The sequence below is a fragment of the Bidens hawaiensis genome, unplaced genomic scaffold, assembly GCF_021521415.1.
Source record: "Bidens hawaiensis isolate Kalapana, Puna unplaced genomic scaffold, B.hawaiensis_p1.1 tig00056940_1, whole genome shotgun sequence".
NCBI classification, from domain to species: Eukaryota; Viridiplantae; Streptophyta; class Magnoliopsida; order Asterales; family Asteraceae; genus Bidens; species Bidens hawaiensis.
Genome location: NW_027506375.1, coordinates 36,843 through 56,021, shown reverse-complemented (window position 1 = coordinate 56,021; position 19,179 = coordinate 36,843). Strand labels below are relative to the sequence as shown.

Here is a 19,179-nt window from a genome sequence, read left to right as displayed (position 1 = left end):
TTCCATGTATCCAATCTCAAGAAGTGTTTAGCTGACGAGAACCTTCACATTCCACTTGATGAAGTTCAAGTTGATGAAACTATGCATTTCGTTGAGAAGCCTGTTGAGATTATGGATCGCGAGGTAAAGCAAACCAAGCGCAGTCGTATCCCTATCGTGAAAGTTCGCTGGGAGTCCAAGCGCGGAGCCGAGTTTACATGGGAAAGGGAAGATCAAATGAAGATCAAATACCCGCACCTGTTCTCTGCGCAACCTACTTCGAGATAAATTTCGGGACGAAATTTCTTAAAGTAGGGGAGACTGTAACATCTGCCCCGATCCGACCCGACCCAGGTACCCGTTTCTCTGACCCGATCTCTTTCTTTTATGATTTAATATTCATTTATACTTATATTTTACTTTTAATAATAATATATACTTTTCCTTCCCGCCTCTTTCTCTCTCTTTCTTTCCGCCGTCCCGTCCCTCTCCTTCTCTCTTTCCGCCTTCTTTTCCCTCTTGTCGCCGTCCCGCCCTTAAGCCTTGTTTCCCTCTTTTTCTTCTAACTCTTTGCTTGTCCTTTGTTCCTTCCCGCCTAAGGTTGTCTGCGCAGCTCCACGCGCCAGATCCCTTACAAGGAATCCTGCGTGAAGACCACCTGTTTCAGCGATACGCGAGACGAACTCTTCTCGCAGCGCGCTAAGAATTGTAATTCTTCTCGCAGCGCGCTAAGAATGGTAGTTCTTCCCGCGACGCGCTAAGGATTTGTAGTTCTCGCAGCACGCTAAGAATCGTAGTTCATCCCTCGACGCGCGAAGAATTATAGTTCTTCCCGCGGCGCGCTAGGAATTTTAGTTCCTCCCGCGGCGCGCTAAGAAATGTGATTCTTCCCGCGGCGCGCTTAGAAATGTAGTTCTTTCCGCGACGCGTTAAGGTTAGTTCTGTCTGCCTTCGCGCTCGCGCTCTCTTGACCTTCTGTGTCTGCCTTCGCGCCTTAGCCTTCTCGCGCTGAATCCTTCGAGTTTTCTTCTGTTTAAATCTAGCAGTTTGCTTTTGTGTTGTCTTATCTTTTGAGCTGTTGACCTAATCTGCTTTATGTCTGAAAAGTTACTTTCGGCGCAGCATGCGCACCAACCCCATTGGTTGACAGATAAAGTGACTGACATAATCTTTTGAGATCTGCTTTTTCCATGCTTGACCAGTACCTTTATCTGACCCGCCCATGCCTTTTTACTGTTCCCTGACAGCTTTATCTTGCCTCTGCAGCTGCCATATCTTTCCATATCTTTTGCTTTTGGAATCTTTTACTTTTTGAGACCTTTTCCCCTTTTTCTGGATTTGTGTCCCCTAGGGTTTTTCTTTAAATAATAGTATTATTTTTTCCTAACACATCACACACAAACACTTAATCTCTCCTGTCCTCCTCCTTGCTCTCTCTGCCGCCTCCCTCTCTGCCTCCGTCTTCCTCCCTGTTCTGCCCTGTTTTCCGGTAATATATTATATATAATAATTTACTTACTAATTATGCTAACTTATAATCAAGACTTAAATCAATTCATTAAAACAATAATCTTATTTATAGGTTAACTTGTGCTTGTTTAAAGTTGGTTCTTGCTTTATCTTACACCGCATCGTTTATCAAGTGAGTAATCTCGTACCTAATCCCTTTTTGCTTTTAATGTTTTGGGATGTTCATGTGTTCATACAAACTTAGAGTCTTAAACTTGTTTATGAACTTTAGTCGCGTAGTATCCCATGTGTTGAGGACGTAGACTTGGCTGTTTATTTGTATGTGTGGATCATTAACCGTCTTGTCGGTCTATTCCGCAGTTCTCATGGTACCATTAGATGAACACGGGAGAACTATCGTTTATGATTTTCTCTTTTGTTTGCACATGCACAGTTTGTCTTGTTTGTGAGCTCAATTGTGAGCACTGGCAGTCTTATGAATCTTAGAGTTGGTCCCGATCAGATTACACCCTTGTTGAAAACCAGACATACACATGTTGCGCGCAGATTTATTGTTATCTATGTATTGTATTAAACTTGATTTCTCACCAACACGCAAGTGTTTGACGTTTTATTTTAACACATGTTCAGGTTTGCAGTAGCTGTTTTGGAGCTTGTGGACACGTAGGAAGTTTTCTTTATTTTTGACCTAGATTAAAATGTATCAAGACAAGTTATTGCTGTTCGAATATTATGATTTATAATATATTGATTTATGATGATTTATGTTATCTTATTTTTGCTTTGCGCGTGCGCGAATGAATGTATTTATTAAATATTGACACCCAATAGTGTCACGAGTAATGAAACAATATGTGGCGCCCCGATGTATAATCCGCCTTTGGTCGGGGTGTTACATCTATGAACTAAAGTTTCATCAAGGTAGAGTTATAAAATAAGACTAAATGTCTTAAGCCGGATTGTATATCCGACTAACAAATGGTTATACTCGTACAATAGGTGCGAGATAGCAAGGGAAAGACCCTCGGACGGTGTTGAAGCCGATCCCAAAGCGATAAGGTGAATACGCCCCCAAACTTTTAAACTTGTTTTCAAATGAGTCAAACATGTTATATGAAAATAATTTACAAGGGACTGCGTGTTCCTAAAACCATTATAAATGAAAGTATAAACCTAGCCCTCAGGCTGTGGTGTACGTTTGTCTGGATCCTTACATATGTGGTAGTACGCTGTGGGCACACCGCACCACACCTGATCGTAGGACGCTTTCCCGCGGGAAGTACGATCATTGTGTATACTTACGGGTACTTAACTAAGTCGAACGCTGCGGTGTTTGCTGAGGTGACCTAGAGAAGAGACTTGAATTTATAAATGTGTTGTTTTGACTTTGTTATTCCTAAGCCACGATGGGCCAAGGCAGGCGTAGTCTCGAGGGGTAATAAAGTAAAAGAAAATATTTTAGCGTCAGCGTGTTCACCAGCATTCATTGCTGACGTATTTTATTTACATTTTGCAGGTGAACAAGATTAGCACTTGGAGTGACGAAGTGCTAAAATTATCCGATGGCTCGGATTAGTTTTGTATAAACTTAAATTATTAAAATTGGTAGTTTTGTAATATTTTAAACACTAAACGCGAAACTTTTATACCCCGTCTTTTGTATTGTAAATATTTTACAACTTTCATCCTTATATTTTATAAGACTTCCGCTAATTGAATGTAACTCTGATCTACATACAAATATGGTACCAACTATTGGGTCACACGCCTAGGCCTTAAGTGAGGGTGTGACACACATACTATACGTTCAATGTCGAGTTGCGTGCACACCCCCGCTGCAGTGCGCGAACACTCAGCTAGTATATATAAAAGAATAACAAATAATAATCTCAACTCATTTAATAAATTATGTTACACGAAAGGTTATTTTTAAATTAGTTAAGCATGTTTGTTTGATTTAGATTACCATTTTTTGTCCTAATTTACTAAAATTACAAAGTCTTGATTGTTTACTCCATCTTAATTATTCTTGTTGTTGAACATCTCCCCTCATCTCCACCCTCGTCGTGATAGGACCACCACCATATGAGATTGACCTTAAGCGGTTAAGCCTATTCCTCCTCCTCTTCATCACGACTAGTAAAACCAATTCCATTGGAGTTCCTTCAAGAATCCTCGTTCCCATAGTTCATACAAAGGTGTTCTTCTAGGCACCCATTTCTCATATGTGGAAGTTTTTGGTTGATTTGGTTATTTGATTTGGCATAGAAACCTATTAAAATCAAACGAAACTCTTAGGCGCGTTCGTTTCACAGAATGGAATGAAAATGGAATTTGCATAGGATTTGTAATTTGAATAAATTGGATTTGGAATATAAAAATTCCAATAGGAATCGGAATTGGGGGAATTGAAATTCAATTACATTCTTAATGTGTTTGTTTGACAAATGAATAGAAATCAAGGAGTTTTTTTTAACAATGATAACGGCGAAAACATTTTAGTTTTTTTAGATTTTTATTTATATTTTGCGTTATGATTTTTTTTTTAAATTTTTTATGGGTTTTTAGTTAGATCAAAAACCCTTAAAAAGTATTAAAAAATAATAATAAAAAAACTCATAACTCAAAATATAAATTAAAAACAAAAAAACAAAAAAAGCTAAAATGTTTTATTCGTTGTCCTCGTTAAAAAAAACTCGAGATAAGATTCTAATGAATTTCTTTGAATTATTCCACGTTTTGGAAGGATTTGAAATCCCTGTATTTAAAGGAATTTGAAGGAATTGAATTCCAATTCCAATTCTTTGAACCGAACACACCAAAATGGAATTAAGATTCCAATTCCAACAAAACGAACACGCTATTTCATGGGATTTTAATTATTATTCCTTTAAATTCTCATGAATTATGTGAAACAAACACACCCTTATAGTTTTCTATCATTTTCACTTTGTTTCCACATTTTCTTCTACTTATTTGTTTTCTCTTATTACAAATCGATAGAACATACAAGGGGAAAATTATCAGCATTTTAAGGAAAAGTGAGTTGTGGGACATATTTATGTGTTTTGGTTGCATTAGGTTATGCGTAATGGTTGGTAACTAGGGGCGACGAGGTGCAATATTGCCATGGAACGCCCCCCCTCCCGGCGATAATAGGGGTGACAAGGGGGGGGGGGGTTCTTTTTGTCGCAGGAGTGTGTTGTTTGTTTATTATTATTATATCATATGTGTGTGATATATATATATATGTATGTATATATATATATATATATATATATATATATATATATATATATATATATATAAGAGCTACAACACCATTACATCCCTAAAAAAAATACTATTTGCTGACTGGGTGTCACATGTCGCAAATCGTCCCATTTTATAGCCCCTGCACTACACATAGCCTTATGGGGTAGCTAAATAAAACAACACAACATCATGGCTACTCAAGAGATGTAAAATTCAACAATAGATCTTGGGTGTGTTTTTGTTTGATGGTGGCTACGATGATCTTGGGTGTCTTTTTGTTTAACCTAGTTGGGGTTGTGATGGTTTCATGTGAAGCCATATAACTGGAAACTCAATAAGAGATCAAACCATGGTGGTCACCTCCAATCAGGGCTTTTCACGAACCGAACACATGCATGTTCATACTTGGTTTGGTTTGAAATCAAGCCAGACTGAGCGGCTTGAATTTAAAGAAACGAGTGATATGTTTATGCTTGAACTTGTTTTGGTTTTAAATCGAGCGACTTGGTTTTGCTTGGCTTCGTACAAAGTTTTCAATTTTAAAATTCTAAAACTCCAAAATGTCATTAATTCAAAACTTTCAACTAAAAAAATGTATAAAGTTCTAACTCTAAAATGTCTAAAACTCGAAGTTAGCAAAAAATATACATAATAAGTTCAACGAAGATACCTGCTCGATATTTGCTCCTAAAAATAGAAAAAATAGTTTGTGTATCTAGTGTGACGAGAACCAGTAGCTAGTTTTTCAAAAGCGTAATCGAAATACTGAACGGCAGAATGACATGAAAGTTTATGGAAAAATGGAATTGTGGAAGTATTTAACAAGTGGTTAGGGTTTAAAATTAAATCAAATACAAAATGGTAAATTTTAAAATCCTTAAAACTTTGTATATTTTTATATAAATACATATTATATATAAAACTTAAACTAAAAATTAATTCAAGCAAAACAAAATGAACCGAACCTAGCGAAGCTTTGCTCATGCTTGGCTTGTTTTCAAATCGAACTGATCCGTTCGACTCATTTATAAATCGAGCAGAAATCGAACAAGCATGTTCAAGCGAGCAACGAATAAGCATCGAGCAATTTGGACTGCCGCACCTCCAATGAAAAGGTGGCTATCATTTGCATAAATAAAGGTGGCTATCATTTGCCTTCGACATTTTTGGATCCCTAGCTCCCGAGGCGGTTCGCTTCTTGGAGCGGGTGCAGAAGGTGGTTCACAGTGACTCGCAGAGTCCGAGGAACCAAGGATTTATATTTAGTAGAATAGGTTTTGCGATTCAAAAGGGGATAGCGGCGCAGCTTATTGCTCGCTTACCCATTATTTAGATATAACTCGGTTTGTGATTTATATAAAAGTATCTAAAGAGTTTCCCTAAATAAATAAAGAATATGAAGCACGAAGTCTTTCCTTACCATATCACTAGCTCATTAGAAAATTAGAAAGACAAAAATAGTTTATAACCTTGTTTAAACTTATTACAGGCATTGAATTTGGTTTAAAATGCATATAGAAACTTAAAAATCTAATAAATTTTGGGGGATTTTCGTGAGCTGAAAGAACACTGAAGTTACCAAACTGAAAGAAAGATAAGACAATAATAATAATAATAATAATAATCACAATCTCATTTCTTGATGATGGGGTTTGCAATGGGAACCTCTCCCCCTTTACATTCTCCATATCATCATCGTCATCCGTTTTGTTCAATTTCCTCTTCTTCTTCACAGCTCCTTTTGTTCCATTCTTGCCGTAGAAAGCCACACGATTTCACTAAATCAACAAAAGTATACGCTACTTTTATACAACAACAACACCACCAACCCAACGACGATGGTTTCCGCCAAAGAAGAGCGGTTCTGTTCATGGGTATTTCTTTTATTCCATTCTTGAATCTCAAGGCAACAGCTTTTGAGAATCTTGCTGCTGATGAATCCGGTATGTTCAGTTTCAAGTTAATTTTCAATAGTTCACACATTTTTTACTTTTCCCCTAAAATTTTAAACAAGATGCATCTAGGGTTTGTGTTTTTTTAGCTTGATTTATATAAATATAGTAAATCTGGTAGTATGGGTTGTTGAATCTTGACTTGTAGTGTAACTGAAAGTTTAGTAACTTGGTGATTAGGTTAGGTTATTGATTTTCTTGAAATTTATATTTTATGGTGTTATGATTCTCAGTTACTCCCAAGAAAATCCTCTAAATCTTATCTTTAAAAAAAATGAATAAAAATATAGTCAACTATATGTTTTTTTTTTGGTACAGTGAATGCTTAAGTGTTAACATAACATGTACTAATTCTTTCTTGGTTATGTTAAGTTTCAGAAAGTTCTGCAAGGGGACAGGAGCTTAATCAAATAGCAGAGGCAGAGGTTAGTAACTATGCTAGTTAATGTTGATTATATAGACATACTTGATCTTGTTAAATGTTAGTGCACTAGATACCGACGTTGCTCTTTTTTTTTTCATTTTAGCAAGCAACTTTATTAGGCGCAAAATAGAAACCAACTTGGAATTTATTACCTATTTTAGCAACCGACCTCATTTTAACTGATTTTACATGTTAGTTTATTATGTGGCATATACAGACCGCTGATGAGGTATACGTCATGCCATTCACTATGTGTGCAAAAGATGATTTTTGTGAAAAGATAAGAAAGATTTTATTTACAGGTTTGAAAGAACGGAATTTTGATAATAAAATGTTTAACACAGAAAATGATTTGCATTTTTTAACCTTTAGTTTTTTACATAAACACAATCACCCGTCTTGCTATCTTGTGTGCAGTTTGCTGCATGCATCATTTTTTCAAAAAGTAATGTACTTATCTATAAAAAAATAACAAAATGTCTCATCAAATGCCACGTGGCGTATACATAATACGTCTACACGGGAAGGATTAATAAGATGCCATGTAAGAAAGGTTTAAATACCAGAAGAAGAATAAAATGTGACTATTGAACATGCCATTCTTTCCTACAGTCTGTAATAATATGTTATTTGGTTGCTAAAATTGGTAATAAAGTGTTGCCAGTTTCTATTTTACACCTAACATAAAGTTGGTCACTAATAAACATGGGAAAAAGTAGATAGTTCTTTACTTCTTTTGTATTTCATATAGTTTATAACTTGTTTAAAACATATTCAAATGATTTTCTTTTCTCTCTTAGGTACAAACTCAGGGAAAGGCATCATCAAACCCCTTTCTTACGCTTTCGAGTGGACTTGGAGTAATTGCTTCTGGTGTGCTTGGTGCTTTTTATGCATTGGCTCAGAAGGAAAAGTCAGCTAACATTGCCACAATTGAATCTGTAAGCCATTAATTATATATATATCAATCAATCAATCATGCCAAGTAAAATCCCACCGACAGCAAAGCTATAAGTAGGGTCTGGGGAGGGTGGGATGTAGGCACACCGTACCTCTATCCAAAGGAATAAAGAGGTGGCTTCCAGAGAGACCCTCGGCTCTAAGTACATGTGTATGAAGTAAAATAAAGGAAATCAAAAGTTATATAAAAACTACTACTAATTATAATAATATTAATAATAAGATCACAGTTTAACAGCTATATAAAAGCTAATAATAATTATAATAATAATAATAATATATGTAAGGGAAATACCATTATGGTATGTGACCTAAATAAGTTAAGTCTAAGCCCTAAGGTATTCAATTCTCTCTAAAAATCCTTAACTTTAATTCTACTTCTCCACGAATTCCTATCCTCAACCATGTCCTCGGAGAGGTTTAGGTCTATCAAATCATGCCTAATCCTCTCATCCCAAGTCAATTTCGGTCGTCCTCTACCCCTCCTCCCCTCTATAGTAATGTTTTCTACGGATCTAACAGGATTCGTCGTCTGTCTTCTCTTTACATGTCCAAACCATCTCAATCTCCACTTTCTTATCTTGTCTGCTATGTTCGCCACCCCTAATCTCTCGCAAAACACAACGTTTCTTATTCGGTCTAGCCTTGTGTGCCCACACATCCAACGTAGCATTCTCATTTCTGCTACCTCCATCTTCCGCACTTGTGCCTTCTTGATGGCCCAACAATCTGTTCCATATAGCATTGCAGGTCTAACTGCCACCCTATAGAATTTTCCTTTTAGTTTAGTCGGGAAACTCTTGTCGCACAATATACCTGTGGCTGCTTTCCATCTACACCATCCTACCTGAACTCGGTGGGTCACATCACTGTCTAATTCCCCATCGCTCTGTACAAATGATCCTAAATACTTGAACTTCGTTACCTGCGGGACCACCTGCCCTTCAATTGTGATCTGTGCGTCTTCATTGTCGTTTATCCCACCAAAATCACAGTGGAGGTACTCCGTCTTAGATCGGCTAATCTTTAAACCTTTTGTCTCTAAGGTTGTTCGCCACTCCTCAAGCCTCATGTTTAGATCTTGTTTTTTCTCAGCAAGTAACACAATATCGTCTGCGAACATCATGCACCACGGGAGAGTCCCCTGAATCGACTTTGACAACTCATCCAAGACTATTGCAAAAAGAAACGGGCTCAACGCTGACCCCTGGTGAAGACCTACCTATACAGGAAAGAAATCAGTACCCCCCACTGGCGCACGGACACTTGTTTCACTCCTGGTATACATATCCATAATTATCTCTATGTATTTCCTGGGCACTCTTCTACCCTCCAAGCACTCCCAGAGCACCTGTCGTGGCACACTGTCGTAGGCCTTTTCTAGGTCAATAAACACCATATGTAGATCACGCTTCTTCTCCCTATACTTTTCCATTAATCTTCTTATAAGGTGTATTGCCTCTGTGGTGGAACGCCCCGGCATGAAGCCAAATTGGTTGACCGTAACTTGAGTTTCTCGTCTAAGTCTAACCTCAATCACTCTTTCCCATAGCTTCATAGTATGACTTAGTAGTTTGATTCCTCGGTAGTTACCACAACATTGGGTGTCTCCTTTGTTCTTATAGATAGGAACTACAACGCTGCTCCTCCACTGGTCTGGCATCTTACCTGATTTGAGAATACTATTGAACAGAGTAGTTAACCACATGACTCCTTCCTCCCCTAGACACTTCCACACCTTGATGGGTATGTTGTCTGGGCCAACCGCCTTAGACCTTCCCATCCTCCTAAGTGCATCCTTCACCTCTTCTCGTGTGATCCGTCGGCAGTAGCAGTTATTCGATTGTTGTCGTTGAAAGTTTGTGTTGTCATGTTCTTCTTGGTAAGCTCTCCCATTGTTAAAAAGATTGTGGAAGTAGGTTTGCCATCTTAGCTTGATGTCCTGCTCCTTGACCAGTACATGCCCATCTGTATCCTTTATGAACTTCACCGGTCCTAGATCTTGCCTTCTACGCTCCCTGGCTTTGGTAATCTTAAACATAGCATGTTCCCCCTCTTTTGTTTCTAGACTTTCATACATCCGTTTAAAGGCCGCCTTCTTTGCTTCCGCCACTGCCTTCTTTGCCTCTATCTTGGCCGTTTTGTAGTTGTCCCTCAATTCCACTCGCTCCTCCTCATTCGTGCACCTCATTAGCTCCCTAAAACATCCTTGTTTGTCCCTTATCTTGTCTTGCACTGCGTCATTCCACCACCAAGACTCCTTATGCCCACTTGTCTTTCCTGTTGTGACCCCGAGAGTCTCCTTTGCTACTTGGATGATCTTTGTCTCCATAGCTTCCCATATATGAGTTGAGTCCCCATCTAAAATATAAAGTTATAAAGCATCTATGGTTAATATGAGAAATACCCATGTGGTGGATCATCGTTTTATCAGGTTTTGTTTGTAAATTCATGCAAAGAAAAGCACAAACGTGTTTTCTTTAGATTGTAAATAGGCCTGTAAATGAACCGAACACAAACGGGTCGTGTCCGTGTAAATGAACACGGACAACTAAACGAACAGGGATTTCTTGTTCGTGTCCGTTTGTTAATAGTATAGATGAACGGTTCATGAACAAGCATAGCTAAACACAGATGAATGGACATAAATGAGCATAATTGAGCGACCATCAATAGTAAACGTGAACGGTGAACGTCTGTTGGGCCTAAAAAATAATAAACTAAATGGTAATGCGTGATATCTTACTTTTATAAACTAGATTAAATTGTAATGGGCCTAAAAATTTAAAATGAATATACAATATCGAGCTTAAACAAACATAAATGCACGAACATTCACGAACATAATTGAACTTTTCGCCGAAACGGTTCACTAAACATTCGGTTCCTTTACAGGCCTAATTGTAAAGTAAACCAATTCTTGAATTTTGAGATGAAAAGATTCAAAGAACGAATCTTGGCTCGTTTTATGGTACATAATTTCTTCAAATATTTTCTAAATAGCTTCTGTTATAAAACTAATATAAGGGGCTATTAGAAAGTGTGTTTAAATTAGTTATTGGCGATTTGAGATTCAAAGCAATCTGTTTGACCTAATAAGTCAAAGTAAGCTTACATTTTTCGTATACTCATGCAGATGAAATCTGAGCTGGCGGAAAAGGAAGCTGCAGTTGTGTCATTGCAAAAAAGTTATGATTTAAAACTACAGAAATTAAATGAAGAAAAGAATGAGCAAATAAAAAAGTCAAATCAAGAAAAGCAGTCTTTAATGAGTCAATTAAGTTCAGCAAATAGCACGGTCAACGGGTTAGGACAAGAGCTTCGAAAAGAGAAAAAATTAATCGAAGAACTTGAAAACCAGATTGACCGTCTTACGGTTGACCTAAAAGAAGCTTCTGATGCAAAGGAAGAACTTAAAATACAGTTAAAAGATAAGCTTTCTTCCATTGAGCTCCTACAAGAAAGGATAAACTTGCTTAACTCTGAGATCAAAGATAAAGAAGACAATCTTGCAAATGTTAGTTCTGCCCTTGCTGTTAAAGAATCCGAGTTCAAGAAACTGGGTTCTGTGTATGAAGAAACCGTGGCTGAGTTGACTGGGTCAAAGTCAAAGATCGAAAAGCTGAAAGAAGAGATTTTTAAACTTGAGAAAGAATTAGAATTGAAAAGTTCAAATCTTGATGATCTAAATGCCCAAATTCGTTCTTTATGTGACGAAAAAGATGTTATTTTCAAAGAATTGGAATATTATAAAAGTGAGTATAATGAGTTGAAGATTAATTCAGAAAAGCAAGCGGATTCTGATGCTAAGCTTTTGGAAGAAAGTGAAAAGAAACTCGGAGAGCTTAAAGAAAAGGTCGAGTTGACTTCAACCGAATTGGTAAACAAAGAAGAATTAGTCAACAAGTTGACCTATGAAAGAGACGGCTTAAGGAACACGTTGGATGTTGAAGTGGGGAAAGTCAAAAGTCTTGAAAACGAGCTTCAGGTTGTACAAAAAACGCTAGAGGGCACGAGAAACGAGGTTGTTGAGCTGGCAGGATTTCTAGAACATTCTCGGGATACATGCAAGAACCTTGAGGAACAACTTTCTAGAGTTCAAACTGAGTTTTTTGAAACTAAAGCCTCATTACAGGAAAACATCGTTCGTTTAAAACAAACTGTTGAAATGTTGACTTATGAGCTCAGGTCAACTAAAGACGCTTATCTAGAAACAAAGGAAGAATTAACTCGGTTGTCGGTAGAAATCCAAGAAATATCAGAAACCCGTGACAGTTTAAGTAAAGAATTAGTGGAGACGTATAAAAAGCTCGAAAATTTAAGTCATGAGCTTAAAGAAGAGAAGAAGCATGTCGTTTCATTGACTAGAGAAGTCAACTCTTTAAAAGCTGAGATTTCGGAAGACAAGGAGTCAAGAAAGTCAATGGAAACCGATTTAGAAGAAGCAACAAAGGCGCTCGATGAGATGAATCAAAACACCAAGATTCTAACCCGGGAACTGGAGGTTTCAAAGACCAAGATTTCCAGTCTTGAAGATGAAAAGGAAGTATTGTACAAATCTCTTGATGAACAAAAACGGGCCATTCAAGAAGCCCGAGAAAACATGGAGGATGCTCATAGTATGATTATGAAATTAGGAAAAGAGCGGGAGCATTTGGATAAGAAAGGAAGTAAGCTGGAGAAGGAATTAGCAGTTGCAAAAGGCGAGATTTTGAGATTAAGAAACGAACCAAGTTATTCAAAACGCACAAGGAAGGTTAACAAGAATGGAAGTGGAAGTGAAGATGAAAATGCAGAAGAGGTGAATAATAATAATAATAATGGAAGTGAAAGTGAAGATGAAAAGGATGAAAAGGCAGCTGCTGTGAAGAAAGTTGGGAGGAGGAAGAAGGTTGTATCACAACAGAATGAATCTTGAAGATTGGTGGTGATTTGGAGATTGCTTAAAAGTTGAGGGGTGTATTTGTAATATTCGATTATCGGAGAGTAGATTTTAGATGTGTAGCATTTGTAACTTTGAGCATTATTTTTGTTAAAAATAAAACATCAAGTAAAAGTACTCTTTTGTTGATACAAGGGTGCTAAACGGTCTAAAAACCGGATCGAATGAACTAAAGACTGGGTCATAAAGTATTGGCTAGATACTGGTATGAACCAGTTTGGTCTCACACCGCATCACGAGCTTTATAACTGGATTTTAAGAACCGGGCATACATAAGTTCGATAAACTATAACTTTGTTTCATTATATGTTGCCATATAGTTAATTTTGATTTAAGAAAAAGGAAAATCTTATTTTTTATGACATTCTTTCTCTAATAGGAACTAGATGCATTTAACTAACAGATCTTGAAACATTGATTTTCTATATGAAAAGGCAATCGGCTCGTCAAACCATGTGCTAGCTCGGACTGTAAACTGTTTAAGTTTTCAGTTCGGTTGAATGTTTCGAGCCGAGCAAAAGCATTTAAGAAAGAAGTCGAGCTCGAGCTTGCCATACCTGGCTCGATTATGTTCTTGAACCATCCTAGACAAAAAAATATAAAGCTAAGATAAATAAAGCGTACACAATAAAAATTTTGTAAATAAAAAAGTCGACCACAGTGGGAGTCGAACCCACGACCTTTTGATCCGAAGTCAAACGCGCTAATCCACTGCGCTATGCGGTCTTTTTGTGTTAGTAACTTAAATGTATTAATTTTATAATGGCATATAAAATAAAAGGGAAACAACTATAAACTCGTGTGCAAAGTATGTTATGCTACACGTAAGCACCAAAGTCATATTGCTACACAAATAACCCTAGCATTTAGTTGTAAAAAGCATAGCAATAAATATTGTAATCGAAAATATTCACCAACAATCACATATTCACAATAACATCACCAATAACCCTTTACATGAAATATGAATACACAACACAGATGGAGTAAACAATTAAACGTATCCTAACCTGAATTTAGTTGTTTTTGCATTATTATTTGATTCTCTTTTTAAGGATCGATCTATGCCTTTAGAAAGTAAATTTCGATGGAAAAACTCGAGAGGTCAATATCTAATATATTGTATTGTTGTAGTGATACCAGCGGTAAAGTGACGACGATATTTGGAGGAGAGAATAGTGTCAAGTTTGGTGACCAGGATCGATAAACACAAAAACGAAATTTAGATCATAAGCTCGATCTTTGTAACTTTCATTAGCTTGAAAAATTACAATACATAAACTCTTAAACTCTAAATGATATAACCCACAAGCTCGGGTATATACAGTGGCGGATCCAGGATTTTTTTCCAATGGGTTCACTGTTTTTAAATGCTATAACTTTATACGATCAGCCATAAAAATTTCGGGACGATTCGAAGGTTTAGGTCGGTTCAACGGTTCGGGTCGGGTAAGGTCGTAAGGTTCATTACATATCATAAATACGATAAATTAACAAAAAACAAACATCGTCATAGAAATGATAACATACATAAGGCCTACAAATCAAATTTAAACATCACTAATTTTCTAATTCAATTAACAAACTTCAACATAATCATTTAACAAACTTCAACATAACCATTCTTTCTAATTGTAATTTTAGTAAACAAAAAAGAATAATTGAAGCAAAACATCAAAACTTACCTTATTGTGAAGACCGGAGTGAAGGAGAGATGGAGACTAGGGATGGAGAAGAAGGCCGAGGACGGTGTGGCGGAAAGAGAAATGACCGGCGGTGGTGGGGTTAGGGTTTGACCTGTGCTGTGGTGGGGAAGTTAAGTTGTGTGTTAGTGCTGCTGGGCAAAAAAAAATAAATAACCTAACTTGCTGGATAAAAAAAAAGGAAAAAACTGGAAATAAAAAAGAGTAAAGCGCTGAGGATGAGAATCGAACCCGGGTGGATAGGAGGGTAAGCATGATTAAAGGGAGGAGTATTACCATCAGATCAGAGTTTCAGATTGTATATAGGTTCACTCTCAAAATATATATGGGTTCACTCTCATAAATTATACCTATATTCTATATAAATTTTGAAACTGAGTGGGTTCCCATGAACCCGTATATGACTATATAGATCCGCCCCTGAGTATATGTAACATCCCCAAAATTTCGATCCAAATTTGACAACTTAGGAAAGTTGAGGGATCAAAGATGAAATCAAGACAAGTCATGAGAAAATATTAAATAAAGGAAATATAAGAAAAATAAAGAAATAAAAATATTTCCTAAAGTTAAGTCTTCTTACATGAAGAAAACCCCATCCCACATTGGAAGATGTAAGAAAGTGGAAGCATTCCACTTGAGTATAAATTAGGATGATGGAATCCATCCCACATGAAAAGTGGTAAAGAAATGGAAGCTCTTTATAAGAAAGAGATTTTCTATAGTAATATTCTTTTATGAATATCATGCACCAAGTGGTCCTAGCGGAGATCGCGTAGCACGGGCGAGGACGAGGACGATGGCGATGGCGAACGGTGTTGGGCGCAATGTGGCGCTTTGATTGCGCACTTCGCACGCTCGCATCGCCGCTTTAAGAGCCACCTTAGTATTTTTGGACAACGAGAATTAGACCAGAAGAGACAAGCTACAAAAGATGAAGGACTAAAAAAGAAAAATAAAATGTATGGACCCATCGCGCTACGCGATGAGTCCAAGGAGACGGCCATCGCGTACCGCAATGGGCCGTGATGACTCAGGGACACGTGTCACACTCTGGTGACATGTGGCAAAAATCTACCCGTCGCGATACACGACGGTGTTGAAAAAGGGGACCCATCGCGTACCGCGATGGGATCCAAAATTGGCTATAAAAGGGGAGCCTCACGGCTCATTCCCTCACACCCACATCCACTCTCTCTAGAAATCCACTCTCTCTACCTCGGTTTGCGTGCCGAACACCGTTTTGAGTGCCACCGACACGACAATCATTACCTCGTAATCCGTACCAAATAACCGACGTTTTCCTCTAAGTGCGTGCCACCCAAAAAGTAACCCGACATTTCGTCTCGAAGTACGTGCACAACACCGGCGACCGAACATTGCCTCGATTTTGCGTGCCAAGAAGAATTGATCAAGAACGTCTCGATATACGTGCATATAGAGTAGAAGTGCTGCCCGTATAAACTAAGGAATATTTAACTCCGAATACCAGTGCGAGGTAAGGGGTTCTGCCTAAGTTATTATTATATTATTATAAATGGCTTAGACCATAGTCGGAGATATAGCCGAACCTTGATTAAAATTAAGTATTATATAACTTTTCTTAAGCAAAGGTTATAGTCAACGATAGTATTTCTTTATGACTAAGTAATATAATACAAGAGATTATAATTATGAAATTATTTTTTCTTTTTGAAGAAGAAACTCAATATAGACGTTTTCTTCCTGAAGAAGAAATGTAGCATATAATTGGTAAATAAAGAAAATGACTAAAGGTCCAAATGTTTTATAAACAAATGATTTTATCAAGGTTGAAGTTATACCAAAATAGACTAAAGGTCTAAAGCTAGATCGCTGATCTAGTTATTTATACAAATGTTATTCTCGTACTATAGGTCCGAGGTAACAAAACAAGAAGAAGAAAACAGAAAACAGAAATCAGTATCAGAAACTGATTATAAACAGACAAGGTGAATACGCCTCAAACCTTTTATAATGAGTCTGAATGTTTGCATAGGATTTACAAATCCTTAAAAACTTTGTGTACAATAATAAGAAACGGACACTCTGATTAAGAGTATACATGTGTCTGGATCCAAACATACATGGTGACTTGGCATTTCCCCGAGGCCATGCATATCATCAACACGCCTCTGAAGGTCTACGGGACTGTTCAGAGAAATGATATTGTGTATATAATTAATTGTACATGGTACTAAGGGTAATTTGAACTCAATTTAGTTGGGTACCTAATGAGTAGTCACAAAGGTATTATTGTTGGTTTCACAAAGGTATTGAAAAGATATTTTAGAGTCAGCGTTATTCACCAGCTTTGTGCTGACGTATTTTCCCACCCATGTTACAGGGAAACAAGAAAGGTTAGAACAGACAAGCAAGAAGAAATAGAAGATTGGAGTTATAGTCATTAGATGCTATCTGGTGGATCAGATATTTTATTTGGAAATATTATAAAAGAGTTATGTTTTCCAAAGAAATGTATTTGAAATATCAAACGGGTAATTAAATCCGAGTTTTTAATAAGTTTTCAATATAATAATATTTTACTAAAAGACTTCCGCTAAAACCAACCTGCAACTCTGATGTATTTACAAAACAGGTACCAACTTGTGGTCACACGCCTAGGCCCTTAAGTCGAGGTGTGACAGTATATATACTAGTTTAAACATAAAAACCTAATTAGACTAGAATACAAACTCCTTATCATACTCAAATACTAATTAGTAAAAACATATTTAAACAATAATTAATAAATAAATTCATTGTTGTCCAAGTCATTTGCTCGACTTGTTCACCAAGTAATTTATTCCATGTAAACCAAGTCACGTGCTCAACTTGATAAACAAGACACAAACTCATCATAGGCTCGATGAGTCGGCCCAGCCCGCCTCATTAACTCGAGGACGGAAATTAAGTCCAACAATCACCCCCCTAATTTCCGAATTGAAATAGGTGGTTTTTGACTTTGAACTTGTCTCCTTTGACATGCTATTTTGACTCATGATCTTGACCTTCTCGGCTTTCACAACCATATTGGTCTTCATCATCTCGGTCTTGATCTTCGCGAACTCATGTTGATCCATGACTGTGTTCTTTAGGCTCTCCCGAACTCGACTACCTTCGTGACCCTGCCCCCGACCATTCGCTCGGTCGAATGAACTCGCACATCCACTGCTTTGGTTGCGATACTGGTCAGCTAATCGAGCGAGCACCATTCTTACTTGATCATCTTTTGTTCTCGAATAAAAACATGAGCACATTGTTCAAATCAAAACCTTTGCCAAAACATAATCTGTTAAACCCGTATAAAACTTAAGTCCCGAACAACTTTCAGATTAGACACGCTTTCTCACAGAATAAATCAAACCTTAGTTAAAACCTAGCTCGTTTAACCCGGTAAAATACGAACTCTGAATTGAACCCACTTGTCCAACCCAGTTTTCCGTTCGCAACTTGATCGATTAAACTTGTTCTTTGATCACGATTTTGATCGAACACAAACGAGTCTCGAACGACCTTCACCAAAAAAAGAGCCGAACACGAAAACTTAAAAATTAAATGGAATCGTCGATCGTGTGGTAGAAGTTAGAACAACTTGTTTTTATTTTTCTTGATCTCCTTTGAAATCGTGGGCTCCACCAAAAATAATAAAACACTCCTTTTGAATTCCTCTTAACAAAAAATATACCGGTGCAATATAATAGGCCTTGGGAGTTTCTTCACCTTTTAATTAGTTAAATACTTCTTCTCGAAAGTCAACGTGCGTCTATATTAATTCACCGTGAATTAATACCAACTCTCAAGCTGCAAAAATCCAAGTAGCAAAACGTGAACGTGATTTTCCAAATCGATCACGACTTTAATCGATGGCTTCGGTCTCCTCCTTATCAATCACGACTTTGATCGATAAGACACCAAGAGCTTAACCGCTCTGATACCAATTCAAGTCCCGTATCGATAATCAACACACGAATTAAACGAATAACTCTCGTTTATATTAATTAGAAAATCTAACTCTAAAAACTGATTACAAACCTATCAAACCCTAACTCGGTTCGACCCTTGATGAACCCTAACTCGGTTACACCAACCTCACCTTAGATGAACCCTAACTCGGTTACATCTCGTGTGTGTCTCTAAGATGAACCCTAACTCGGTTGCATCTCACATCACACCCTATAATGTCTAGCCATGACATGTTTATATAGAGTAACCTAACTTGCTATCAAAGACATAACCTATTATAATTACAATACAATTAGGAAACATAACGTAATTAGGAAACACCACCAATTATGACCAGCTTGTCAATATTAGTCCCTCAAGTTCACCGACTTGTGACTTGGAGTCTGAAATTACTTCCAACATAGTGAATAAAGAGGAAGGCTAGGTTGACAATGATTGTAGTGGTTCTCAATAGCAGACACTTAGCTTTAGGTCATATGTTTTTCTTGGTTCACGAAACGACACCTTACT

At 37.3% G+C, this 19,179-nt stretch overlaps 1 protein-coding gene and 1 non-coding gene across 3 annotated transcripts; one reads left to right on the top strand and one right to left on the bottom strand.

The window, feature by feature from the left end:
* Positions 1-6,335: 6,335 nt before the first annotated feature.
* On the top strand, positions 6,336-13,141 carry LOC143617685 (MAR-binding filament-like protein 1-1). 2 transcript variants are annotated; one of them, XM_077090166.1, is made up of 4 exons: positions 6,336-6,647; positions 7,035-7,081; positions 7,881-8,021; positions 11,177-13,141. In XM_077090166.1, exons 1-4 carry the CDS (start codon positions 6,347-6,349, stop codon positions 12,956-12,958), a joined length of 2,271 nt encoding a protein of 756 aa, XP_076946281.1. In that variant the 5' UTR covers positions 6,336-6,346; the 3' UTR covers positions 12,959-13,141. The 2 variants fall into 2 exon arrangements, with proteins under 2 accessions (XP_076946281.1, XP_076946280.1); XM_077090165.1 differs by having other exon boundaries at positions 7,029-7,081.
* Positions 13,142-13,634: 493 nt separating this feature from the next.
* On the bottom strand, positions 13,635-13,708 carry TRNAR-UCG (transfer RNA arginine (anticodon UCG)). Its single transcript has one exon. It is a non-coding gene; the product is annotated as a tRNA-Arg (tRNA).
* Between the last annotated feature and the right edge of the window lie 5,471 nt (positions 13,709-19,179).